The sequence below is a fragment of the Neodiprion fabricii genome, chromosome 4, assembly GCF_021155785.1.
Source record: "Neodiprion fabricii isolate iyNeoFabr1 chromosome 4, iyNeoFabr1.1, whole genome shotgun sequence".
Lineage (NCBI taxonomy): Eukaryota > Metazoa > Arthropoda > Insecta > Hymenoptera > Diprionidae > Neodiprion > Neodiprion fabricii.
In genome coordinates this window covers 9,189,470-9,213,701 of record NC_060242.1, presented here as the reverse complement: position 1 = coordinate 9,213,701, position 24,232 = coordinate 9,189,470, and the positions used below count along the sequence as shown (strand labels likewise).

Here is a 24,232-nt window from a genome sequence, read left to right as displayed (position 1 = left end):
AGATATCACAGTACAGATGAAAAAAAAAATCAAGAGATAAAGAGAGTGAGAGAGAAAAAGAGTTATAAAAATCATTGCTGTCTTAGGCTAAGAGAATCAGGATATCCGTATTGTTTCACTTAACGTTAAACTTTATGTTCATATAAACCTCGTACGGATGAATTATCCTGAATTCCAAAAATACAATCACATCCATTCATCTTTAATTTCATATTTACATCTACAATTTTGGAATCAGGATGGTCTAATCTTAGAGCAAGTCAAGAAATTTCGGTTGTTCAAAGATTATAAATTTTTCATTGTAACATAATTATTTCCATAATTTTGAATCATCATAAGTTTCATCCAAAATTTATTTTATGTTCACCGTTTCCGTTCATTAGATAATTTTTTAAATCGCTTGAACCACATTTAAAACTAATCGCTTTCAGCGTATAGTAATATATTATCATTTTTACCTATTAGCTCGTTGTCAATAATAGATTGCTAACGATCACCTATCTATTATTCATATTAGTTTCGCCTCAATCATTCAAACAACTTGCTACAGTTATGTATAGAGCTATAGTAACAATCCCTTATTATTAATCAATCATGCACTCAGCGTTCGAGCGTATACACTAAATTGGTTTAAAAAAATCGACTGTTTTTTTTTCTCAATCATTCAAAAATATTGATATGCTTGAATCAACTACTTATTCTCATTCAATTTGTGAAAGTGTAGTTCTTCAACTGCTGAACACGTTGGTTCAAAAGTATCGAGAGATTGGAAACGATAATCCCACGTTTTCTGAAATATTATATTAATGTTATTGCCAAATAATGTATTTGGTACAGTGTGATATGTGTTCGAGATAATCAATGATAACTATGAACAAAAAAATTTTTAATATGTTGAAACAAGAATTTGTTTCACAAGGCAGATTACAATATTAATTTAAGAAAGTTATTCATTCATCAGATTATATTACTACTTCAAAAAAAAAGAAATCGATTCAAGCAAATGATATGTTTCAGTGGAACCAAAAAAGAATTCTCAAATTATTATTCTTATAATTTAGGGATCAAACAAGAGACTCAGTTGTATGTTTGTAATATACGATATAATAGTGGAACGAAATATTGCCTCCTGAACATTTACGTTTCTCTTTCCTCGCTTCAGCGTCTTTCACGGTTCTACCGTGCTCTTCTCTTATCTCACAAAGTGTTTCTGCTTACGAATACAATATAAATGTATAATATACACATACAATTAACACCCCTCCTTAAATTTATGTTATATTTAATATCTTTCTAAGGTTTTCATTTACCATATTATTTATGACAAGGCTATTAGGTTTTGGGAAGAAAGTTGCCAGAAATCTTTGATTTTTTGCGCATTTTTGACTTAAACTTGATTTACAAACCTTGTGGTGTTTAGGTTCACGAACTTTGATGATTTGCGTGTTTTGATTTCTGGTTCAGTCTGTCTCAATCTGGGGTTACGCTGTTGTGGGTCGTGCCAACTATCACTATGCGTGAACGAAGTAATCCATTTTATACAACACTTTAATTTAAATACAGATTTATTAGCAATGAGAGGTTCTTTCAATCGATTTTCAAGGTTTGATTTTACAAAGGTTTTGATCGCTTATCTGATTCACTAATGGAATAACGGTAATTATATTGAAGTTCGAAGGTTCTGAATATGAGCGTTTTATGATCTGCATTGCTCGCAATTTCAAAGTGTTCTGAATGGTCTGAAGTCTTAATTGGTTCTGCGTTTAATTTATTTCTGTTTTCTCTGGTGTCTGCAGTGATTCTCTGTTGCATTAGTTTGGTTCGAAAACGATCTGCAATAGTGAAAGTTTTGTAAAGACTCCTGATTGGTCTTCAGCTACGTCAGTGCAACACGATTGGTCTTGAGAAGCCAATTGGCGCAATGCTCATAAGATACCTACTTAGTTGCAAGATTGCAGTTTTAAGTTTTCAGAATAACGCTCATCATTTTTTCCTCACATTCCTTAGGTTCGGTTAGCGAGGTTTATGAACCTGAGTTCTGCGAATTTCGATCGTAGACCATGCGGTCGATGTGCGGGTTGAAATTAGAGATATAAAGTGAGAATGAAAATTGTATATACTGCATAGCATTACGCAAATGTAAACCTGGTTGTGAAATAACGGACGGTGTGTTGTATGCAGATTGTCGGTGCATGGTCATTGCAAACTGAGGTGGTAACTGAATCTAGATCGGTATGGATCTTAGAGCTATTGTATGAGTATGTGAAGCTCTCTTATGGTAATTACACGTCGGTAAGCTAGGGTACAGGGAGGCTACCGCCGTAATCATCGGCTGGGACGTAACAGATGGAGAGAAAGTTGAAAGAATTCGAGTACAAAATTCAATACAAAGCACGTAGAATTAACACAAATGCAGATGTGTGGTGAGAAACCCCGTTGGTATTGATATATGCGTGGTGTACCCGATAAAATTCAAATGAAGGCGGTCGATAGATCCTGCTGTCAAAGCAATTCTGGGTATACCTAAGCTACGATCGTCATCTGATTATACTGAGAAAGGCCATAGCCGGGTAAGAATGCCAAAAGTGCCTCCGGCGATTTATTAAATTGTTTTTGGCCTATCCACTTTCAATCCAAAGAAACTTTTTTCCACCAAGTTTCAGTCCCCAGGGTTGATTAATTCCTTAGTAAACAAAAAAAAACGTGATCTTCGGTTTTTATTTATTTTTATCGTTTATATCAGAGATGGATTTTTGCTAATTTTTTTTCCGTTTCTTACCTGTCAAACACATACAAAAAAAAAAAATCTTTGTATCGACCCCGAAATGAAAACTCGATTTTTCGTTAGCAAAAAAAAAAAAAATTTGAATTGCCGTTTTCAACAGTTTATTTTTGAAAGACAATTATGCTACTTACACAAAATACGTCTTTTCTAACCCTGGAAATACTTGAATTATTTCGTATTTTTCGAGTTGGTGCAACATTAAGAAAAATAAAGAAATTCATTTTTTACTAATTTTTATTCGCGTATCAGAACAAACGATCATTTATTTGCTTGTGTAACAATGGAATTGCATGTATATTCTAAGGTCTTATTTATATTCGATTATGTCTACATTTTTATTTACAAAATATTTTCAATTACATAAAATGGAATTACTGTTCTCCGATTAATCATCGTTGCTATCTTCATTGATAACTGCGCTTACACCTTCCACAGTGAAAAGGTGGCTTAGTATTGAAGCTGGTCTTACAATTTTGACCAAATATCTCGCACAAGATAAATAATAAATTATTGCGGCCAAAAGAGAGCAGTATCCAGCAGTACGTCGCGGCGTCGGCCATTTGCGCAATTGCATGAATAACGAGATATTCCCGAGATCTCATTAACATTCGGATGATAATCAATAAAACAACGATATGTTTTTGCATTTATATGACGAGACCTTACCTGAACTTTTAGTATATTTGCAGTACTCTTAGCATATTGAAGCTTTAGATTATTATTTTCATCCATCAGTTCGGCTAAATATGAAACCGCTTGTAATAATTGATAGGAGCCAGTGAAAAATACTTTAAGATTTTTCAAATCTAATTCTGAAAAATCGAGTACGTCATTTGTTATTTTTTATACAGTTAATTGCGATTGGTATTGCGTCGGCTGCTCAATCAGGTGGTAACTATCAGCCAATAAAATTCGAACGACTTGACGCACGCGCATAAGGTGCGCACTTTCCTCATGGACACACGGTATACACAATTTCCATCTCAGTGTGTAATCATCTTCAATCTGCATACAACATACCATCCGCAAGTGAGCTTACATCTATGTAATGCTATGCAGTTTGTATAATTTTCAATCTTAACTTTATATATTTAATTTCAACCTACACGTAGACCGTATGGTCTACAATCTAGATTCGGAAAACTCAGGTTCATAAACTTTGCTGATCGACCGCAAGGAACGCGAACGTGTGGAACGAAAAGCTGAGCAATTCACAAAGCGTCATTCTCAAATCTCAAAACTGCATTATTGCAACTAAATAGGTATCTTATCAATATTGCGCCGATTAGCCTCTCAAGACCGATCGTCTTGCACTGACGTGGCTGAAGACCAATCAGGAGTCTTTCCCAAACTCCCACTATTGAAGATCCTTATCAAACCAAACTGATGGATCAGACAGAATCATTTTAGACATCAGACAAAACAGAACTAAATCAAACTCGGAACCAATTTAGACTTTGGACAATTCAGAAGACATCATTCTAAATTATAAAACCCTCATATTCGGAAACTTCGAATTTCAGTATAATTAACGTGATTCCGTTAGTGAATCTGTTGGAATACATGTAAATTTAAGTCTGGTAGCGACATCTTACTGTATTAAAATGTATTATGTAACAAATGCGCATGCGCGTATATTCCGACACAGCCAGCGAGCGTGTCCCCTTTTGGAGCACAAAAACAGCCAGCGAGCGTGTCCCCTTTTTTTGGAGCACAAAAACAGCATAGCGACAAGAAAGAGAGCAAGCCGGTTGTATATCCTCACGAATCCATTTGCATCAAGTTCAAGTATATCTTTATTAATAAATACACAATTATAACTATTTGTCTGGCTATTCATTTATAATACCACGATATTATTAACATGGTAGCAGAGCGTGGTTTGAATAAAAATGACTGTTGTATGGTGTTGTAATGAACAAAGAAGAACCGGTAAAAACACGTGGTGACGAAAACGCTTTTGAGGATAAGGAAGAAAATCTCACCGATAAAACTTCAGTTTTAGAACAAGAAAAATTAATCAAAGGTGTTAGGAAATTCTTCTTAAAAGTCACAAGAAGAGTTTTGCTGCTGAAAAATTCTATATTTGAAAAGTTTGAAAAGTCTGACGCTAACGAGATGAGCGAAGACAGCAAAATATTTATTCCGATATTCGACGGAAAAGATTATACCACGTGGAAAAAACGTTTATTAATTTTCCTAAAATGGAAAAAATGTGAAGACGTCGTTGAAAGAGAAAAAATCGAAAGTGATAACGCAACCTGGGACGAAAAAGATATCAAGGCAGTCAATTATATATATAGTGCTCTCTCTAACAGACAAATGGAATTTTTAAACGCTGAAGACTCTGCATTTAAAATAATGAGAAAATTGGACTCAATGTACATACGAAAATCTACAGCATTGCAAATCAGCTTAAGAAATAAAATAGAAAATGTGAGGTTAAAAGACTATGACACTTCAGAAGATTTCTTTTGCGATTTTGAAAAAATGATAACAGAACTAAAAAATGCAGGTGCTACAGTTAGTGACAAAGAAAAGTTAAATTATTTACTAAGAACACTGCCAAGTTCATTTAGTCACATTGGAGATCTCATCGATGTTTTGAAAGAAGAAGACCAGACAGTTGAATTTGTAAAAAGCAAAATAAAAGCAGCAGAAGACAAGGAAAAAGAAGAAAATAAACTGAGTAGAAACCGGAGCGGAAATTCAAACGCTTTCGTTTGTGAAAAGAAGTTCAATGGCGTGTGCTTCAAGTGCAATAAACCTGGTCACACACAATATACGTGCCCGAATCACCGTACATCTACATCCACCTCTACATGGCGATACAACAGCAGGGGAAACAGAGGCCGAGATATGCACGTGACGCGAGGAGGCGCACGGGGTCTTTTCCACCATCAGCAACAACATGGCAACAACGTGAACCCAAGCAGAGGCAGGTATCCAACTTCACGCGGTCGCGGGAGCTGGCAACGGCATGGAGAAGATTCTACACGGTCAGTAAGTAATAGCGAAAGGTTCAGTAGCACATTCTGCACTGAAGTAGATTGTAAGTTAGAAAACGATTGTAACAATGATGTAAAGGCGGATAAGATCGAATGGATACTTGACAGCGGGTGCTCTGATCATATAACAAATAACATAGATTACTTTAATGATTACATAAATTTGAAAACTCCAATTCCAGTAAAAGTAGGAGACGGCAAAACTTTACAAGCCACAAAAGTTGGCAATATCTTCGTTGATTTTATTGTATTTAATGAGACAAAAAGAGTAAAATTATCTAATGTTTTCTATGTAGAAGAAATGTATCAAAATTTAATTAGCTATGGAAAAGTAACTGAAACGCACAAAATATTTTCAGAGTACAATGTATCAAAAATCTATACTAGAAACAATGAGTTGATTGCTGTAGCGTTCAAAGAAAATGATATTCTTAAAATGTATAGCCTTAAAGATAAGATGAATGTTTGTAACAACGAAATAGCTTGCAATATAACTGTAAAGGAAAAGTTCCATAAAATGCTTGGACATGTTAATTTCGATTACTTGAATGTACTTTGTAAGGAAAAACTGATCGATGGCTTACCAGATAAATTTGAAAGTGATTATTTAAAATGCGGTACATGTTTACAAAATAAAATGCACAATACAAAATTTGACAACGATAGGCACAGAGCCAAAGAATTATTGGAAATTATTCATTGTGATTTGAATGGGCCACAAATAACTGGAAATTTAGGTGAAAAACATTTTGTATCTTTCATTGACGATTATAGTAAAGTAGCTAAAGTTTACACTATTAAAACAAAAGACGAATTCTTTGAATGCTTAGTTGAATATGTAAACCTAGTAGAAAATTTAACAAAAAAAAGGGTTAAAAAAATTAGATGTGATAACGCTAAAGAAATAGTATGTAAAAAGGTTTATAAATTCACACAGGAAAAAGGTATTTTGATTGAGCCATGCCCTCCGTACGTCCATGAACTCAATGGAACTGCGGAGCGGTACAATAGATCTGTGATGGATATTGCAAGATGCTTACTAGCTGACGCAAAAATAAACGTAAAATTCTGGCCTGAAGTGGTAAAAACAGCGGTTTATTTAAAGAACAGGACTCTTGCTAATACTGTTCAAAGAAAAACACCATTTGAAATATTTACAGGTGAGAAGCCAAATATAAAAAATCTAAGACTATATGGTAGTAAAGTTTTTTGCAGAGTACCTGAGGTCAAAAGAAAACATAAATGGGACAGGAAGGCAGATGTAGGGATTTTGGTGGGATACGAAAATGTAGGTTATCGAGTACTTATGGGTGATAAAGTAACAGTAGTTAGACATGTTGACGTGATAGAGGAAGATGTGAAACTAGTGGGTTTTACTGGAGAAGAAAATGATGAAGAGAATTGTGAAACTGATAGTAAAGATAAATTTATTGAAACAAACAATGATTGTGCCAAAGATGTCGTAAATGAAGAATTTAGTCAAAAAATTGATAACGATAGTATTTACAATGATAACGATGAATCACTAAAGAATCTAAGTTTAAAATCTAATGATAAAAATGTAAATACTCCTTTAAGGAGGTCAGGTAGAGAGAGAAAGCAAACCGATATCTATCAGTCACATAAATTTGCAAATTGTATCTACGTTAACTACATTAATGCGAATGTTCCAGAAAACTATTGTGAAGCGATAAATAGTTGTAATTCTAAAGCTTGGCAGGATTCGATGAATAAAGAAATGGAACGCATTAAAAAATATGGCACTTGCGATCTAGTCAAATGTCCAAAAGATAAAGATGTATTAGATTTAAAATGGGTATATACACAAAAGTCAAATGGAGAATTTAGAGCGAGAATCGTTGTAAAAGGTTTTCAGCAAAGAGATAAATTAGAAAACATATATTCACCTGTAATAAGATCTCAAACTTTAAAATTATTAATGTCATTTAGTGTAAACCTTAATTTGATAGTTCATCAATTAGACGTAGAATCCGCATTTTTAAACGGAGAAATAATCTCAGAGGTTTACGTCAAACAACCTGAAGGTTACGACGATAAATCAGGTAGGGTCTGGAAACTAAATAAAGCTCTCTACGGATTAGGTGAAAGTTCGTTAGCATGGTACAATAGTCTTGACTATTTTCTAAAAAGTATTGGCTTCAAACGAAGCAACAACGATCAATGTTTATACATTCTCGATGAGCGTGAACAAGATCCCGTTTATTTCATATCCTACGTAGATGATGTACTGACTTGTTGTAAAAATATAGAGAAAATAAACAATGTTAAGAAATTATTATTAAAAAGGTTCAATGTGAAAGATTTAGGCGAAGTCAAAACTTATCTAGGAATAAATATAGAATTTAACAAGGCTAGAGATACTGTCACCCTCGATCAAAAGTCATACATAGAATCCTTGGCAAAGAAATATAACATAGAGAATTGTAAACTCTACGAAACACCGATGGAACAAAATTTAAAATGTGAGCCTGCGCAGTCAGTGTCTGATTATTTAAATTATAGAAGCATAATCGGGGAACTACTTTACGTAAGTTCAGGATCACGATTAGATATTGCCTATTGTACCAATTACTTAAGTCGTTTCCAGAACTGCTATGATCAAACTCATTACAAGTACGCCTTACGCGTCTTAAAATATTTGTACTTGACTAGAGAAAAAAAATTAACTTATACGAAAAATGTGAATTGCGATACACTTGATTGCTTCGTAGACGCAGACTGGGCCGGCGATACTGTAAACCGTAAATCTACAACAGGCTACGTAATTAGATTGTTTGGCAACGTAATCTACTGGAAATCTAAGAAACAAAGCAGTGTTGTTAAATCCTCAACTGCAGCAGAGTACGTTGCTTTATCTGATGTAGTTAGTGAGTTGAAACTGATTAAAGATTTGCTGAAAGATCTTAAAATTGAGATAAAAGAGCCAGTAAAGGTTTATGAGGACAACTCTGGTGCCGTATGCATTGTAAAATTTGGGAATTTCACAAAGAATTCCAAATACATTGAAACTCACTACCACTTCGTTCATGAAAACTATTTGAAAGGCTTGATTGACGTTGTAAAGATAGATAGTGAAAATAACGTTGCCGATATACTGACTAAAGCGTTAGGAAAAACTAAGTTCAATAAGTTTGTCGGCATGCTAAATCTAAAATGAAAGGATAAATAAAATATCTATTAATTTTTTTTTCTATTAATTTTTTTTCTAATTGTAACAAAACTTAAATTTAAGGAGGCGTGTTGGAATACATGTGAATTTTGTGGGGTCACCAATGTGGTATTGGCCGATGTGGCGTAGCGAAGGTAGTGAAGTTGTCCACTCGGTCGATAGCAGGCCCACTCCTGCCGTGTTCAATGGGAAAGGTGCACTCAAATGATTGACACTTCGGTTACGGGTAATCAACAGAATTTATTAAAGGTCTAGAGAGCACCAGAGGTGTGTACAGCTTCAGCGTCGACACGTGAATGCCTCGCGAGAGTCGCCTTGTTCCCCTCTCGCCTTCTTGGCTCTCCCCTACTTCGCCGCTACTCCCACTCTAGCGCTTAGGGGGGGGACAGAGTATCTATACCCCACAATTTAAGTCTGGTAGCGACATCTTACTGTATTAAAATGTATTATGTAACAAATGCGCATGCGCGTATATTCCGACACAGCCAGCGAGCGTGTCCCCTTTTGGAGCACAAAAACAGCCAGCGAGCGTGTCCCCTTTTTTTGGAGCACAAAAACAGCATAGCGACAAGAAAGAGAGCAAGCCGGTTGTATATCCTCACGAATCCATTTGCATCAAGTTCAAGTATATCTTTATTAATAAATACACAATTATAACTATTTGTCTGGCTATTCATTTATAATACCACGATATTATTAACAGAATCATATGAGTGTATCAAACCACTGTAAAATAGAATTTTGAAAATCAATTGAAGAAACCTCTTATTGTTAATACATGTGTATTTGAATTAAAGGTGTGTGGGAAAAGAATTATTTTATTCACGAATAGTGATAATTACCACGACTCATAACAACTTAATTCTAGTTTGAGGCAGGCTGATCCGAGGGGTTAGTTACTCCTGAGTATACTCGCTTCTTACTTAAGGTAGTAACCTTATTTAACTTATTTTGCTTATCTACCCAAAGACCCGTCGCCGGCAAGAATCTATAAGTACCAACGAGTATTGTCGAGTTTTTAGATAGATAAGCAAAATGAGTTGAATAATGTTACTGACTTAAGTAAAAAGCGCATGTACTCGGGAGTAACTAGCCCCTAGAGCTGAACGAGAAATCAACATGAGCAATCTTCGAAATTCGTGAACCTGAATATCACAAGGTCTGTAACTCGAGCTTAAACCGAAAATCACGCAGCGAATCAAAGATTTCTCACGATATTTTTCTCAGAACGTAACATTTGTTATTAGAAAAAAACGAATGCTCATTGCATCCAGAATTTCCGTTTAGAAGACTCGATCTCAATCACATTCTTAATTTGTAATTAGAAACAAAACCGATACCAATTACATACGTAATTTGTAATGAAAATTTTTCTAATTACAAATTGCAATTGTAATAATTTTATTTTTCACTCAATTACAAATTACTAATTTATATAATAATTTCGATGTAATTACTTATACTAAGTAATTGGTGGTGTCCAACACTAGATCCAAACGATTACGTTCATCAGTTCCGATGTTGCCGCCGACCGAAAAAAGGCTCTCGCATGGAATCGATGTTTCTACAATTCACATATATTCAAAGTAGTAATTCTCTAACTGCACTGGTCATCGCCTTCGGCATGCATTAGACTTTCGTATTACTGGATAGAGTGATATTGTTGGGTGTGACGGTCAGTCTCAGACTAAACTTTTATTTAAAAAACAACTAGGAGCTTCGCCCCTGCGCGCTTCGCGCGCCAACCCCACCTCGGCGCTACGCGTCTCACTATTTCCTTATACATTGTCTATTAGACAGGTGAATTCATTTATGCTGATTTGATGACAGGTCTGCAACTGTTGATCGGTTGTTTCCGATCATCTCGACATTGCTACTGGCTCCCTACGCAGGCCTGCTTGATTGTTTTAGTAAACGAATCCACTCACATGTACAAAACCCCCGATGTCATGAGGAGTATAACAAGGCCTGTTCTGGCTAGAAACACCTTCTTTACCGACCAAGCTGACCAATTATACTATATTGTGTAAAATAAAATGAGGATGAAGAGGCTGAGGAAGAGATAATTATAGGCTTTTCCGAAGCAACACACGAGTTCTCGTTGGAGGAGCTTCGGGAACTCGTTGAGGACGCGCGAGCTGCTCGAGTGAGGCCAAACAGCCAACATTATATAAATTACGGGGATATATGTTGTGACGTGGTATTTCGTACCCCGTCACTTTATTTAATTATCGCATTCCCCTAGGCGCAGATATCGCTAAAAATAACGAAGGCACGTCTGAGGCCAATACTCCAAAAATGAACGACTAATTATCTTTAAGTTGATTTCTCTTTACTAAGCTAATTGTATGCTATTTTCTAATTCTGTAATGCTCTTCGAGAACCATCCGCGAGACCTTCACGTCAAGATACCAGGACACTGCCTGACAGGGGTCACGTACCAGCTCAACATCAACACCACCGACTACAGACGAACGAATACCGCTGAAACCACTCCCGATGGATGCCTATCTAGTTGTCGAAAAGGGTCGTGCGTGATGCACAAACAGCACCTCCAACTATTTGAGACTTATCGGCCAGGAGCCGAACCACGAACGAATGCTTCTACCGCTCGGATGCATCGTCAGGCGGCGTACAGGGCTGTGCGTCAAAAACACAACGAAGCCTCCCGTCGACGATACTTATCAGCCTGGAGCTGAACCGACCCTAACATCTACTAAGTCGTTGACTATCCAATAGAAGACGGTTTTCTCTTAACGAACCGTCTTATCGAAGGACGGCGGCGTGGAATAGGCTAATGATATGCTGACCACGTGGATCTGGTGGATCTAGTGTGGGGATCCGGGTTGAGGGCCATCACCACCAGATCGTTCCGGCATGAGGGCTTCCATGAGCGAGGGCCGGGATGCAGCGCCGACGAAATAGCTACAACGGGGAGTACCAGTAAAGCAAGGAGTGAGTTACAGTCGGTCGCAAGTCCAGGAGACCGGTGACGTAACATTGCCGCACACCTCAATATCGCAATACCTGAGCAGTACGACCCCCTCCCTCTCACCAACGATACCGCATAGCTGAAGGAAAACATCTCTAACCACCTTCCGACGTCCCGATACCTCGATATCTGTCGTCGCGGGAAAAGAAAAACAAGCGGCGAGGGATTATCGCCGCCTATCCGTGGACCAGGCCACGCGACCTGCTGGTCCAATTAAAATACCGCAAATCTTGGGAAGGATCACGTGACAGCAGCTCGACGAAAATCAGGATCATCGCTCATCTCATCACTCTACGTTCAGTTCCTGAATTGCAAAGACGTGCTATTGTCATATCTAGTATCATTACCGCTATCCCTGTGATTAGTTTCTCGTTATCGTATCGCATTCTCTCGCACCTGTTAGATCTTCTTTTACGTAAGTGAGGTTCCTCTTCTATTTTGTGAAGCCACGAGATTACTTGCAATATATCGTACCTTTACCTTTATCTCTTTCTCTCTTTACCTTGCAGTTGGTCTGCTTGAGCCAATTGGGCTCGTATCTTTTCTCTTTATCTTGCAGTTGGTCTGCTTGAGCCACCTGGGCTCGTACCTTATTATCTCTTATCTTGTCCCTTCCTCAGTCTTATTGCAAGTAACTTCGCGACTGGTTGATTATTACTTACGCATTGTAGTGACTATCGCTTTATCTTATTATCTTTCTCTTTTAGAATATTTGAATGTCTAATATCGCCGTCTAGCAGCGCGTTCCGTTGAAGGATCAATTTTTATCTTAGCTACTGAGCATTACTATTTTGTTATATTTTCTCTGATTAGTTTCTATCTGTCTCTTTACCTATTATCGTTGATTATCGCATCTTAGTGAGAGTACCGCGGAAGCGATCTTATATCGCTGCGCGGTCCCGTTCGTCGTTCATTTGACATTGGAGTATTGTGCCATATCGCATAACATCTTTTTAACTGTTTTCTTCGCTAATATCGCTGATCGTAGTTGTCCGTAGTCTATTGGGTTTGCCGTACGTTGCATATTAATTACCTTGAATATTGTTTGCCTTATCTTGAATTACCTTTTATCGTACCGATTATTATCTTTCTTTCTCTCGCACTTACCGCAAACCAGAGACTACGTATTATCTTTTATTCTCTATATTTTATAATAATTTTCTATTTGACCTGTCGCTTGAATTTACCTTGTAATTCATAATTCCTTGTCTGCCTATTTCTGATTATTCTGGTAATGTGATAACTATTACAATTATTGTATTTCGCATGTGTTTATAATTGCTTCTCTGATTTTATGATTTATTTGCTTACCGCTTAATCTAAGTACAGTATATCTTTTTCTGTTCTGCCTATCTATCATAAAACCGTGTTAATCATTACCTTTTAGTATCGCGAGCTTGCGCATATTTCCCGCTTATTCGGAAAACGTTCCGTTAATTGTTAACTCTCTCGCTTAACCTTTCTCTGGCTGTAACTATTGTTAATTATCGCACATATCGTACTTGTATCGCAAACTCTTCAGCTACTTGCTTGTCAGTAAACTTATCGCTTCTTGTTTAATATATTTGATATTATTCCTGCTTCACCTGTTTCTTATTTTATCTATTGGATTCGACTCCGCCCCTCTACCATTATCTTGTCTCTCTGAGCGAACTGTGCAAAACCGTCGTAGAACCTGACCTTACCTTTATCTATTACCTTTACCTTTATCTTTATCTTTTTCTCTAATTATCTATTTTTGACGCATGTGCGTCTGGCGCCCAACAATCGTATCTTTCTCCCTTAGTATCTCTCTCTATCTAATTATTTAGGTTAGCGACTGCGCCGTAGGGTAACCAATTATCGTTATATCGTTTTTACCCTCAAATATATAAAAATATTGGTTACAATGTATAGAAATAATCATTGAAAAATGGGCGAATGAAACTATCGTAATAATAGATGTCGAAAATACTGATGATGATGACGATGATGATGATGATAATGTTAGCGAACAGGATAACGATAATGATTTTATGGATTATTTTGAGGAATAAATCACGCTAAATTCACAATTATTGATTATATATTTTTCACAAGTAAAAATTCATAACATTTACATGTTGTATGACAAGAATGGGTGAAAGTTATAAAGATATATATTTGTAATGTATCCTATTTCTAGATTATAATTTTATCGAATAGTAAATTTTTTTACTTTTATGTATAAGCTATTATATAATTGAGATTAATTCTATTGAATATTCTGCATATAAACCCGAATATAATTGTATATATTGTAATAAATTCTATTGCTATGTTGTTAAATATTGTCCATATTATCTATACACACGATTGCAACCTAGACAATCTTTAATTAGAGGATTCGGTCCATCCACTATATCGCCATCGGGTCCTGGTGTGTAATGTGTGCTACATCTGCGGAAACTTGCGATGACGTAGTCCATTTTCATATCCTCTGGTAGTTTATCCCACGCATCATTGATGGAGTTTGATGCAAACGTGTAGATGAATTCTTTTAGTAAAAAAGCTATATCCTCGGACATTATTGCCCTTAAACCATCCAATTCTTTGTACAGGCGGAAGGATTTCTCGAGGGAGCTGGTACACTCCACTCGAGGATCCACGGGGTCCGCTTGAACGCCTGAGGATTCACGGAGTGCGCTCGATAATGCAGTTATCGATCCCGCTCGATGAGCATGATTTTCTTTAATGACAAAGAGCACAATTTATCCCACAAGGGGTAATACCACGGCAATTTCAGGTATTTTTTACCGACAACTATGGTCATTTGGAGGATTTTTTACCAACGATCATGGTCATTTGGGAGATTTTCTTACCGACGAGCGGTCGGCAGAGCACATTTTATCTTACGAGCGTGGGCGTAACCTTCAAGGGTTTGCGTCTGGGATGCAGGGATAGACGAATTGGTCGGCTTGGTCGGTGAAGAAGGTGTTTCTATTCAGAACAGGCCTTGTTATACTACTGCCATGCAATCCCAATTGCATTTGGCGACTTCTTTTGCTATAGTTATTATTTTCAGATTTTTTTACGTATATCTACATATAGAGATATAGAGTCTACTGTGTCTGGTTTGTAAAAATCTGCACATGATCTTGCTTCAGCTCTTAGAAGATGCTCAATTGCACATAGTGCTCTATTTTCATGCTGATCCACGAAATCTTCAGATAGTGCTTTCTTGTACATGTTCCATAAATCTATCACGTTCGGTGGCATTTCACCGATTAGATACCATACAAAAAAAATGACGTAACCGTTTCGGCGTAAGTATTGAAACAGCTTCGTCGAATATCTTCAAAGCTTCGTCATTTGTCGCAGTTAAACCCATATCCACTGCAACATCCCCAAATGTGTTCCATTCTTTACCGTTTACAGTGCGTAAATCTATAAAACTCCCAGCATCTTTCGCATGTCCAAAGATTAGTTTGAGGTGAAATCTTTCTGTATCCCTTGGTGAAACATTTGTCATTCTGCTTACTGCTTTACATGCAATTTTTTTTTTCACGTTTTTGTTGCTTCTTGAAACGAATAGTAATCTGGCGTGTTCGCGTAAGTTATATTTCTTGCCATTTCATCTATGCTGTTCAAATCAAACCATGCAATAAGATGGGTTCTCCACTTTTTTTTATTTGTAGCAGCTTCGACTTCTCTACCTTCCTCAAACGTTGCGTATTGCTGCCCCGGTAGGTGTACAGGTAAGCGTGTGACTGCATGACTTCGTCCATGCATTGGCAGTTCTAGTATACGCCAAGCTGCTTCCATCGGTCCTACGTAACGCGAATCTACATAATCCTGTATTTCGTTGAATATCGGCTGATATCCTCCAAAATCACCTTCTTAATATTATTTTTTTCTCTATATTAGCGTTGCCGTTCACTCCGCAAAACACCTCTTTCTCTTGTGGTCAACATAGATCCTGGTCGTCCTCTTGCCTGGTTATACGAATATTTGTTGGATATTATTCTATGGCTTATTTAGTTATTCGCACTTACAATTTTATTTTCCTTTTTTTTTGTGATACGTCCGACCATCCACCGTCTCCATCGCCTTGTCTGCTGATTGATACTTCTCCTCTCTCCATAGCCAACGTAGATCCTGGTTGTCCTTTTGACTGTTTGGTGACATATTTAGATTTACTATCATTTGGTTGTTACTTTTCATACTTATTACGCACCATCTGAATTTTATTTTGGTTCTGCAAGACATCAAAGTGTCTACTGTCTCCGTCGCCGGTGAAGAGTAGCGAGATTTGTCTTTTATCTTGGGATTCGATTTGGTGTCGATGAATTAGTTCTCGGCGATACACGATTAAACATATCTTAAAAATGCCTGCAGCTGCAGCTAATTTGACCTCTCCCCCGTAAATTCCATTTTTATTCATGTGTAATTTGTTATCACCAGGTGACCTAATAACGGCACCGTTTGACTCATCAGCTGTAATAAAACCCGCGATTGGAGACCTATTATCAACTATATTTGAAACGATACTCAGTCTCACCTCTGCGTGTCGATCTTGACTGCCGTGTACACAATACGCCAGCGCGCGAAAAAGAGAATTCCCGTCGGGAATCATCTAGATAATTCTCGTTTGCATATTTATTTTTTGTGTGTCAGAAACAGATAACTATAAAGATATTTGTCAAAGACTATCATAAATAGCTGAAGACAGCTGTCAATCATTTGACACTTGCTTCCTAGCAACAGCAACTTTATTAGTAAATGAATTTATCTGAAAATACTCCACGTTCGATTTCTCAGCGCGCATCTTGTTATGAACATGGGAAGTTTTGTTTGCTAGATGCTTTTTGTTTTGTTTTCGGCATCTCATCCCACCGCCAACTTCATGCGTATACTATTTTTATTATAATCTCTTTTACCTGTTGCTATTAAAATCTTCTTTTTCATTTGTTCACGCGGGACAGGACTTTTTTATTAGATAGAGAGAAACGATTCGGTTGGGCATGGCCAACTATCCTCAGTTGAGTTTTTTAGTTCTATCGCGCATTAAGGTGTTAGTCGAAGGCACTCCATTGGAGAAGTGTTAGATCTTGTCTCATTGAGATAGCTCTAAATCTCTCCGTTCCTACTCCATCGGGTAGATTTCTACGGATGTTTCGATTGGCGTACCAATCATCTGGCATTTCAAACGATGTTCGTCCTACTCCAGTTATGCAACTCCAGTTTGCAACTCTAGCATTACGTGTTTCCCCAGGTTCATCTTCTTTATAGAGTTGGAACCCGAAGTAGTAAGCTGCTCCTATTTGGGCTGGTGCGCTGACAGCTACTGAAGTGGGTAGAACGTTTCGTTCATACCATTTCTCGTTGACGTGTGTTTCATTGGGATGGGTGTGGATCACTTGCGTTTCACCTCCCATCATTCCGGTGTTCTTGAAAACGATCTTGTCCGAAACGGAAAGGTCGATTAATTTCAGATTCAAAATGAATAAGTATTTCTCCTCAAATTTGTTTTTGTATAAAATTTCGAACGTCCTTGAATGACATGAATTTGGGGGATAATTACTTTGGGAAACAATTGCAGTGTAATCTGACTAGCATTCGAGTTGTAGAAACGGACAGTGCAAACTTTTAATACATAGACAATCTTCATGGTATAACACTTGAAACCCGCACCAACAATATCAATAATACAAGTTACGTGTCCGACTAGTGCGTGCGTTACTCTATCATATAATCGATTTGCATCGCTATCCGCGTCGCGTTGGTTCACATTACACGACGCGATGTTCGCGTGGGTTATAGAAATTGGGTTCAACAATGATCCCATAACCATTACACTTGTCAAATTTTTTAACCACACGAAAAAATTAAGATGACAAATTCTTATTCTCTGATACTTTTCGATGGAAGCATCAAAATCATTTTTCCCTTGTAGAACACCGAAAAAATCAATTTTCGCCACTAACAATTTTTTGACTCTTGGCTTCTATTTTTTCAACCTCATGAATTGTTAGAATGAGACAGCAGTTCGATGGGAAAACGTGATGAAATGGATTGACATGTTTCTTGTAAATATTTGAACTTACTTGAAAAAAATCAAAGGATTTTAATGTCTTATTACCCTCTATAATATTTCAAAATGGAAGCGAAATCAATATATTAGCACCTAATGTCACCGGCACACAGAAAAAAAAAGTTGTTTGTACATTTGACCCGACCCACCTACGGAAATGTAATTCGACTCGCTGAATCCGAATTTGAAGTCCGTTTGGCTCGGTCACTCTCTAAATTTGAGTAAAATGCAAAAAACCCAAAAAAAAGGCAAAAAATTGCGAAAAACTGCAATCACAGCGGTAAAAAAATTCTTGTGGACTCGAATCAAGTATGATTTTAATGTATTTCAATTTACTGAATCTAAATCCGAACGTTAATTAGCCCGTTGAGCCGTCAAAGTTTGAAATAATTGCGAAAAACCGAAAAAAAATGGAATCAAATCATGAAAAAAACGAAACTATCGAGATGAAAAAAATTTTTTGGATTCAGATTGAGTATGATTTTTATGTATTTTGTTACACTGAATCTGAATCTGAAGTTTTTTTGTCCCATTAACGTTTCAAAATTTGAAAAAATCTCAAAAAACTATAAAAATTGGGAAAATTGCAGTTATAAATATGAGAAAAAATCTGTTACACACGATTGCCGTTCCCAATTTTTGTTCATTATATTTAATGGGAAAAAAAAACTTCAGAGTCAGATTAAATGGAACGATTGCAATTGTGTTTAATAGATTTTTTCTCATATTTATAACTGCAATTTTCCCAATTTTTTGGTTTTTTGAGATTTTTTTAAATTTTGAAACGTTAATGGGACAAAAAAACTTCAGATTCAGATTCAGTAGAACAAAATACATAAAAATCATACTCAATCTGAATCCAAACAATTTTTTTCATCTCGATAATTTCGGTTTTTCATGATTTTATGCAATTTTTTTCGGTTTTTCGCAATTTTTTCAAACTTTGACAGCTCAACGGGCTAATTAACGTTCATATTCAGATTCAGTGAATTGAATAACATGAAAATCATACTTGATCCGAGTCCACAAAAATTTTATCATCGCTGTGATTGCAGTTTTTCGCAATTTTTTGCCTTTTTTTGGGTTTTTCGCATTTTACTCAAATTTGGAGAGAGACCGGACCAAACGGACTTCAAATTCGGATTCAGCGGGTCGAATTACATGTCCGTAGGTGGGACCGGTCAAATGTACAAATAACATTTTTTTTTTGTGTGTCGGTGTAATTGAACAATGACTGGCGAAATGGGCCATTTAAAATCAACAGCTCCTTTCAAATTGTCGGGCATTAATTTGTTGTATATGTATAATTCAGAATATTGATTACTTATGGCTAATTATCTTTCCATGATCTATATTCAAATTTTTATGAAATAACAAATTGCTATTTGTTTGTATAGAAAGTTTGCCAATCTGCAATTATCACAAAATGTTCGCAAATCATCAAATCGGCAGCCGTTGATTGCTTTGACTACCTCATTAGAATGTTTCCCACCCATGATTTGGAATTGAGCGAAACAGTCAAAGTTTTGATCAACAAGTTTCATCTATGCTCTGACACAGGTAGGATAAATAATTGTACAATATTTGCACTGCATGTAATAAGTACATGATATTTGACACTTTTAGAGAGAGCTAAGTACTTCAAAGCTTTGGGATTCATAGTAAAATACAACCCTGGAGCTATATCCTCTGCGCAATCCATCATAGTTTTTGAGAGAATCATGAATGATTTTGACAAACTGGTAAGCGTTATTACTATGCTGAGCATATTCTATGTTAGAAAACTTCCATGCGAAACCAGACACGACGCAGACTTACATATTATTTCCGCATTTTACTAAAGGATCGCTAAGTATATTCTTACTTGCTCTTTTTTAAAATACTCTTGAATCTTGATCTTGAAAAAATAAGAAAACTAATTTTCAGATTCTTAAGCCGCGTGTACATCTGAGCACGCACAGGCGCGAGGCAAGGCAGGGCCGAATGGATGTCTTGTTCTTGGATTTTTTAATTGCGTACAAAACGGCCGAGACAGCAAACCCGGCTGTCTTCCAATTGCGTTCGTATCGTCCGTTGCACTTGACAAGTTAAAACGCAGTCCACGGCGAACCGAATTCTCTTTAATGTACCGACTCGCGACGATGGCGTTTGGGCTGTCTTGATCCACACGCGAGGCAGTTTGCCGCACCTCGGCACACGTCCGCAAGCGTACACTGGTTTCGCCTCGCCTCGTCTTGTTACCGTTCGTGTTCGATGTGTAAGCGGCTTTACCAATCCCGCTCCGCAAGTCATTCAAACTATTCTAACAGATATAATGGAGAATTTTTTCTGGTACTTCATTAATGGTTTGTTAAGAAAGACAGAGTGTAGAAAATAACGATAAATTTTGTAATACATATATTTCATTCTGTGAAAGTACACTTAATTTTCATAATATTCTTGAAATTTTCACTTTTTTATCTCGATGGTATTGAGTGGTGAAATCTCAAATCGTTGTGAAACATAAATTTCTATTAAATCTGTTGTAATGATTTGACTGTGGTAAATGATACAGATCGTTCAGTTGGTTTCCCATTCATCCGTTCAAGAATAACCATGATCTTGAGATGTATGCTCCAAATGAAAATAGAATATGCACGAAAAAATGTTGGTGGCGCCGTACGCTCAACTCACACTAAAATACGCGGAGCGCTGGGTGATTCCGAATTAGTGAATTTGCTTACTCGTTGCAGCTGATATTTTCTCCCCTCAATGGTACGGCAGGAGTACATGTTGGTGAGTCAGTACTCCTAATATGCGGGTTTTGCGCAAGGCTGCGCAAACCTATCGAATAAGTTTTGTGCACTTGCGACACGAATAACAGTTTCGACCTCTTTCGAAAATCGTAATTGCTTTCGCAAATATTTCCGCGGAATCGCGGAAAATTTTTGTCCATAGTCTTACAACAAAATTGAACTCCTTTTCTGTACCTAAAGAAGAAATAAATATCAAAAAAACTAATTTCAATCAAAGGACTAGGACTTTTATTAATGCATTCAAAAACCATTTGTAAGATTCTCTCAATTTTCAGATAAAAAATGACGAATTTATACTCCTTAAATATTCATCTCAGCAAAGTTGATCAACGCGGGCTGATTCCATTCCTTTTTTATGGTTCTGAAGCGCCCCCGCAAATGCGATGAGTAGATTGACCATACTTGCGAAGAATGGATCTTCCAACTTTAGTACCATTGGAACACCTAACACGCGGTGGAGCTGCGCTTATTTGTCTCGGCCGAGTGACTCCACCAACATTTTTTCCGTCTGGTTAACGAAATAAAATTTAAAAGATATTGAATTCAGTATCATGTCACTTTCTATCAGTACTACCTCATCACCAATTTACATTGCGAAGCAATATGTACGTAACTGATATTCTTCTTGAAAACTATTCGAGTGTTTAAATTTCAAAGAGGGCACGTCATAGCATACTCATGATCAGCGTATCGTACGTATATGCGTAACGCTTGAATCCCGTATTGATTGATTTGAAAAATTATTGTTACGCAAACGTTCTGTTACATGGTCACCCACTATACTGGTACGGATTTATAAAATCGATCTTTTTTGTGAGAAAACTGCAGTACTATTACTTCGCTGATATCTTTAACATTGTTATTGACGGAATAACAGTCCTCAATCAACGACATTATGTAGCATAGTTTGTTGACATGAGTTTTGTGACATACTCAAGTCAAGAAATTAAAAAAAATATTAATTCAGGGTTCTTAAGTGGTTCAGAATACCTGAAAGTAGGGGAAATGGTTAAGTCATTTCATGGCTAGTTTTGCATGGAATTTTACATCCAAATCTTAATTCAAAGCATGTTCAAATGTTAAATATTTCTTGAAATTCTAGTATTCCAGATCTGAGAAAGGTTCACAACCAAGAGATTTGGCAATTTACCTTGATGTTTTACAAAACTTATTGAGAGATTTTTCTCCGCATGAATCACATGAAATATCCTACAGTTACTACAAAAAATTGTATCGATATTTGAAGGAACTAAGTGAAATCGATCGAAATCAAACATTAAAATTTGTTAGCCGAGGTAAGCCTATAATATGTTCGCATAATAGCTATACTAGCTCCTAATCTTTGTCCTCCATTCATTCAAAAATGTCATCCAAGATCTAAAAAATCCAAATCATCCTAACCAATTTTATAATCTTGGCTCATTTTAAAGATTTACAAAATATTTCATTACTTATCAAGATTTGTACTATAATAATATAAAAATACAATCTATTTATATTTTTAATTATTATCAGGAAATTTCAAACTTCTATCAGTTGCCGGAGTAACAATAGCGATCAGAATCAATTTGAACAAAAATTACCATAGTCTCCTATTCTAGCATTGACTTTATTCTATCGGTAGAAACTCTACTTCAAAATATTGATTCTTGCAAAGTATTCGTTTTTAGGATGTCACGTGCGGAGCGGTCTCGCACGCTACTACTTAACCCTCTACGAGAAGCGTAGAGGTTTATATTTAATTTTTCGGTGGATTAGCAGGTGATCGTCCTGTACAGGGCGATCCTGGGGATTGGGTAGGAGAAAAATGTGCTTGTTTTGTTGTTAGAAATTTTATGGAATCCAAAGCTTTAATGAAGTTTGAAGTAAAGATAATAAGAGAAAATGCGGGACGAGAAAGCAGCGTTACAGAATGTTCTTAACCTAAATGTTCGTACTCATTCGACTACTCACTCTTCGGTGGTTTCGATACAAATCCGAATGGATCAATCATACGATGTCACTCACATACGATTAACACTATGCGTCTCTACGAGTTCGTGGCACGAATTTCAACACTTAATGTCTAGCTTCTGAAGGCTAATATCGCAACGCGTATAGAATTAGAGGAATTCTCTCTATTCGTCGGTGACGCTCAAAGACTGATATACTCTTTACATGATAGCTTCTGAAGGAGCCTGGTTTCCGTTCATGTGGATTTTACTCTGTCTCTAACGGGACTGACTTCGCTCGCTCGTTCGACACCCCTTGGAGCGTCGGACAGCGAGCAAGGTTTCCGTCAACGTTGCAAATTTGAAACAAAGGCTCGCCTCGGGGTGATCATCCTCGAAGCGCGTGATCTCGCACTCGCCTCATCCCGGTGTTGATTACACCCAGGATCCGGCGAGCGCGAGAACGCTGACGTTGCGATGCGCGATGGTCAACTGCGCCGCTGCGGTTTGATCGTACCACGAACAGAAATACAAGGGAGTTATATTATATGAATTTAATAATGGTTTGAGAATAATTCAGCGAATTAAGATTATGCTTCCTCGTAAATTTATATTATTTTAGGAGTAAAGTAATGATATATTTATATGTGTGTGTATACAGGCGGCGTACGTGACAAGGATATAAAACTTTCATACAAAACAATCTCAAACCTTTAACTATGTTTCTTTTCTGACAAGTTTCAGAATATAGTGTTGAACAAAGTAAAAGTGTGGCAGTACGAAGACACGAATAAAACATGTACTAATAAGGTCAAGTAATAACATCAAAATCATGCGCTCCATAATTGTGTGGAGTTCATATTTGTAATCGAAGTAATAGTGCATTATACAAGCGACCAATTAACAATAAGTAATGCATACTTACGTATGCATTAGCAGTGGTGCTCATCGAAATTATTTTAGATTTTTCGTTGCTTCACAGACTTTCAGTAATTTTGCATTGAATAAAGTAGTTTTATACGGGCCACACAAATAATGCGACTCCAATCATTGTCATTGACATCGAATTCAAATGAAAATGAAATAGCAAGGAGAGTTCTGGATATCCCTACACTACCGGCATAACGGACACGAACCTTTTTCTAAAATATAGAATGTAAATTCGAAAACTTTGGTGATTTTGAAAAAATAACGACGGAGCCAGGAATCGAACCTGGCGTCTAGAATGTACGAGGGTGCGGGTTATCCCCAGTGAGGCTTACTTATTGACGATCGAAAAAAAAATCCTCTGCATTGTGGTTTACGGTACTATCGTTTTTGTAATTATCGGATAAAGTTACCCAGATTTGCGTTACTTTTCACCTTCATCGATGAAAAATCTCACGTTCCACCTTAACCACAGTGTCATATGTTACTATCGTCTTTACAATGATTGTATAAAATACGCGTTGCTTTTGACCTTTATCAAGAAAAAATTTT

General features: G+C 36.7%; 1 protein-coding gene across 2 annotated transcripts in view; it reads left to right on the top strand.

The window, feature by feature from the left end:
• The window catches only part of LOC124179538 (DNA-dependent protein kinase catalytic subunit-like), a 97,756-nt gene that overhangs the window by 9,465 nt on the left and 64,059 nt on the right, over nucleotides 1-24,232 (top strand). For both annotated transcript variants that reach the window (XM_046564050.1, XM_046564049.1), the window contains exons 4-6: nucleotides 19,425-19,587; nucleotides 19,654-19,769; nucleotides 21,925-22,117. In XM_046564050.1, the coding sequence (XP_046420006.1) occupies nucleotides 19,425-19,587; nucleotides 19,654-19,769; nucleotides 21,925-22,117 (472 nt within the window). The remainder of the gene's footprint in view (nucleotides 1-19,424; nucleotides 19,588-19,653; nucleotides 19,770-21,924; nucleotides 22,118-24,232) is intronic.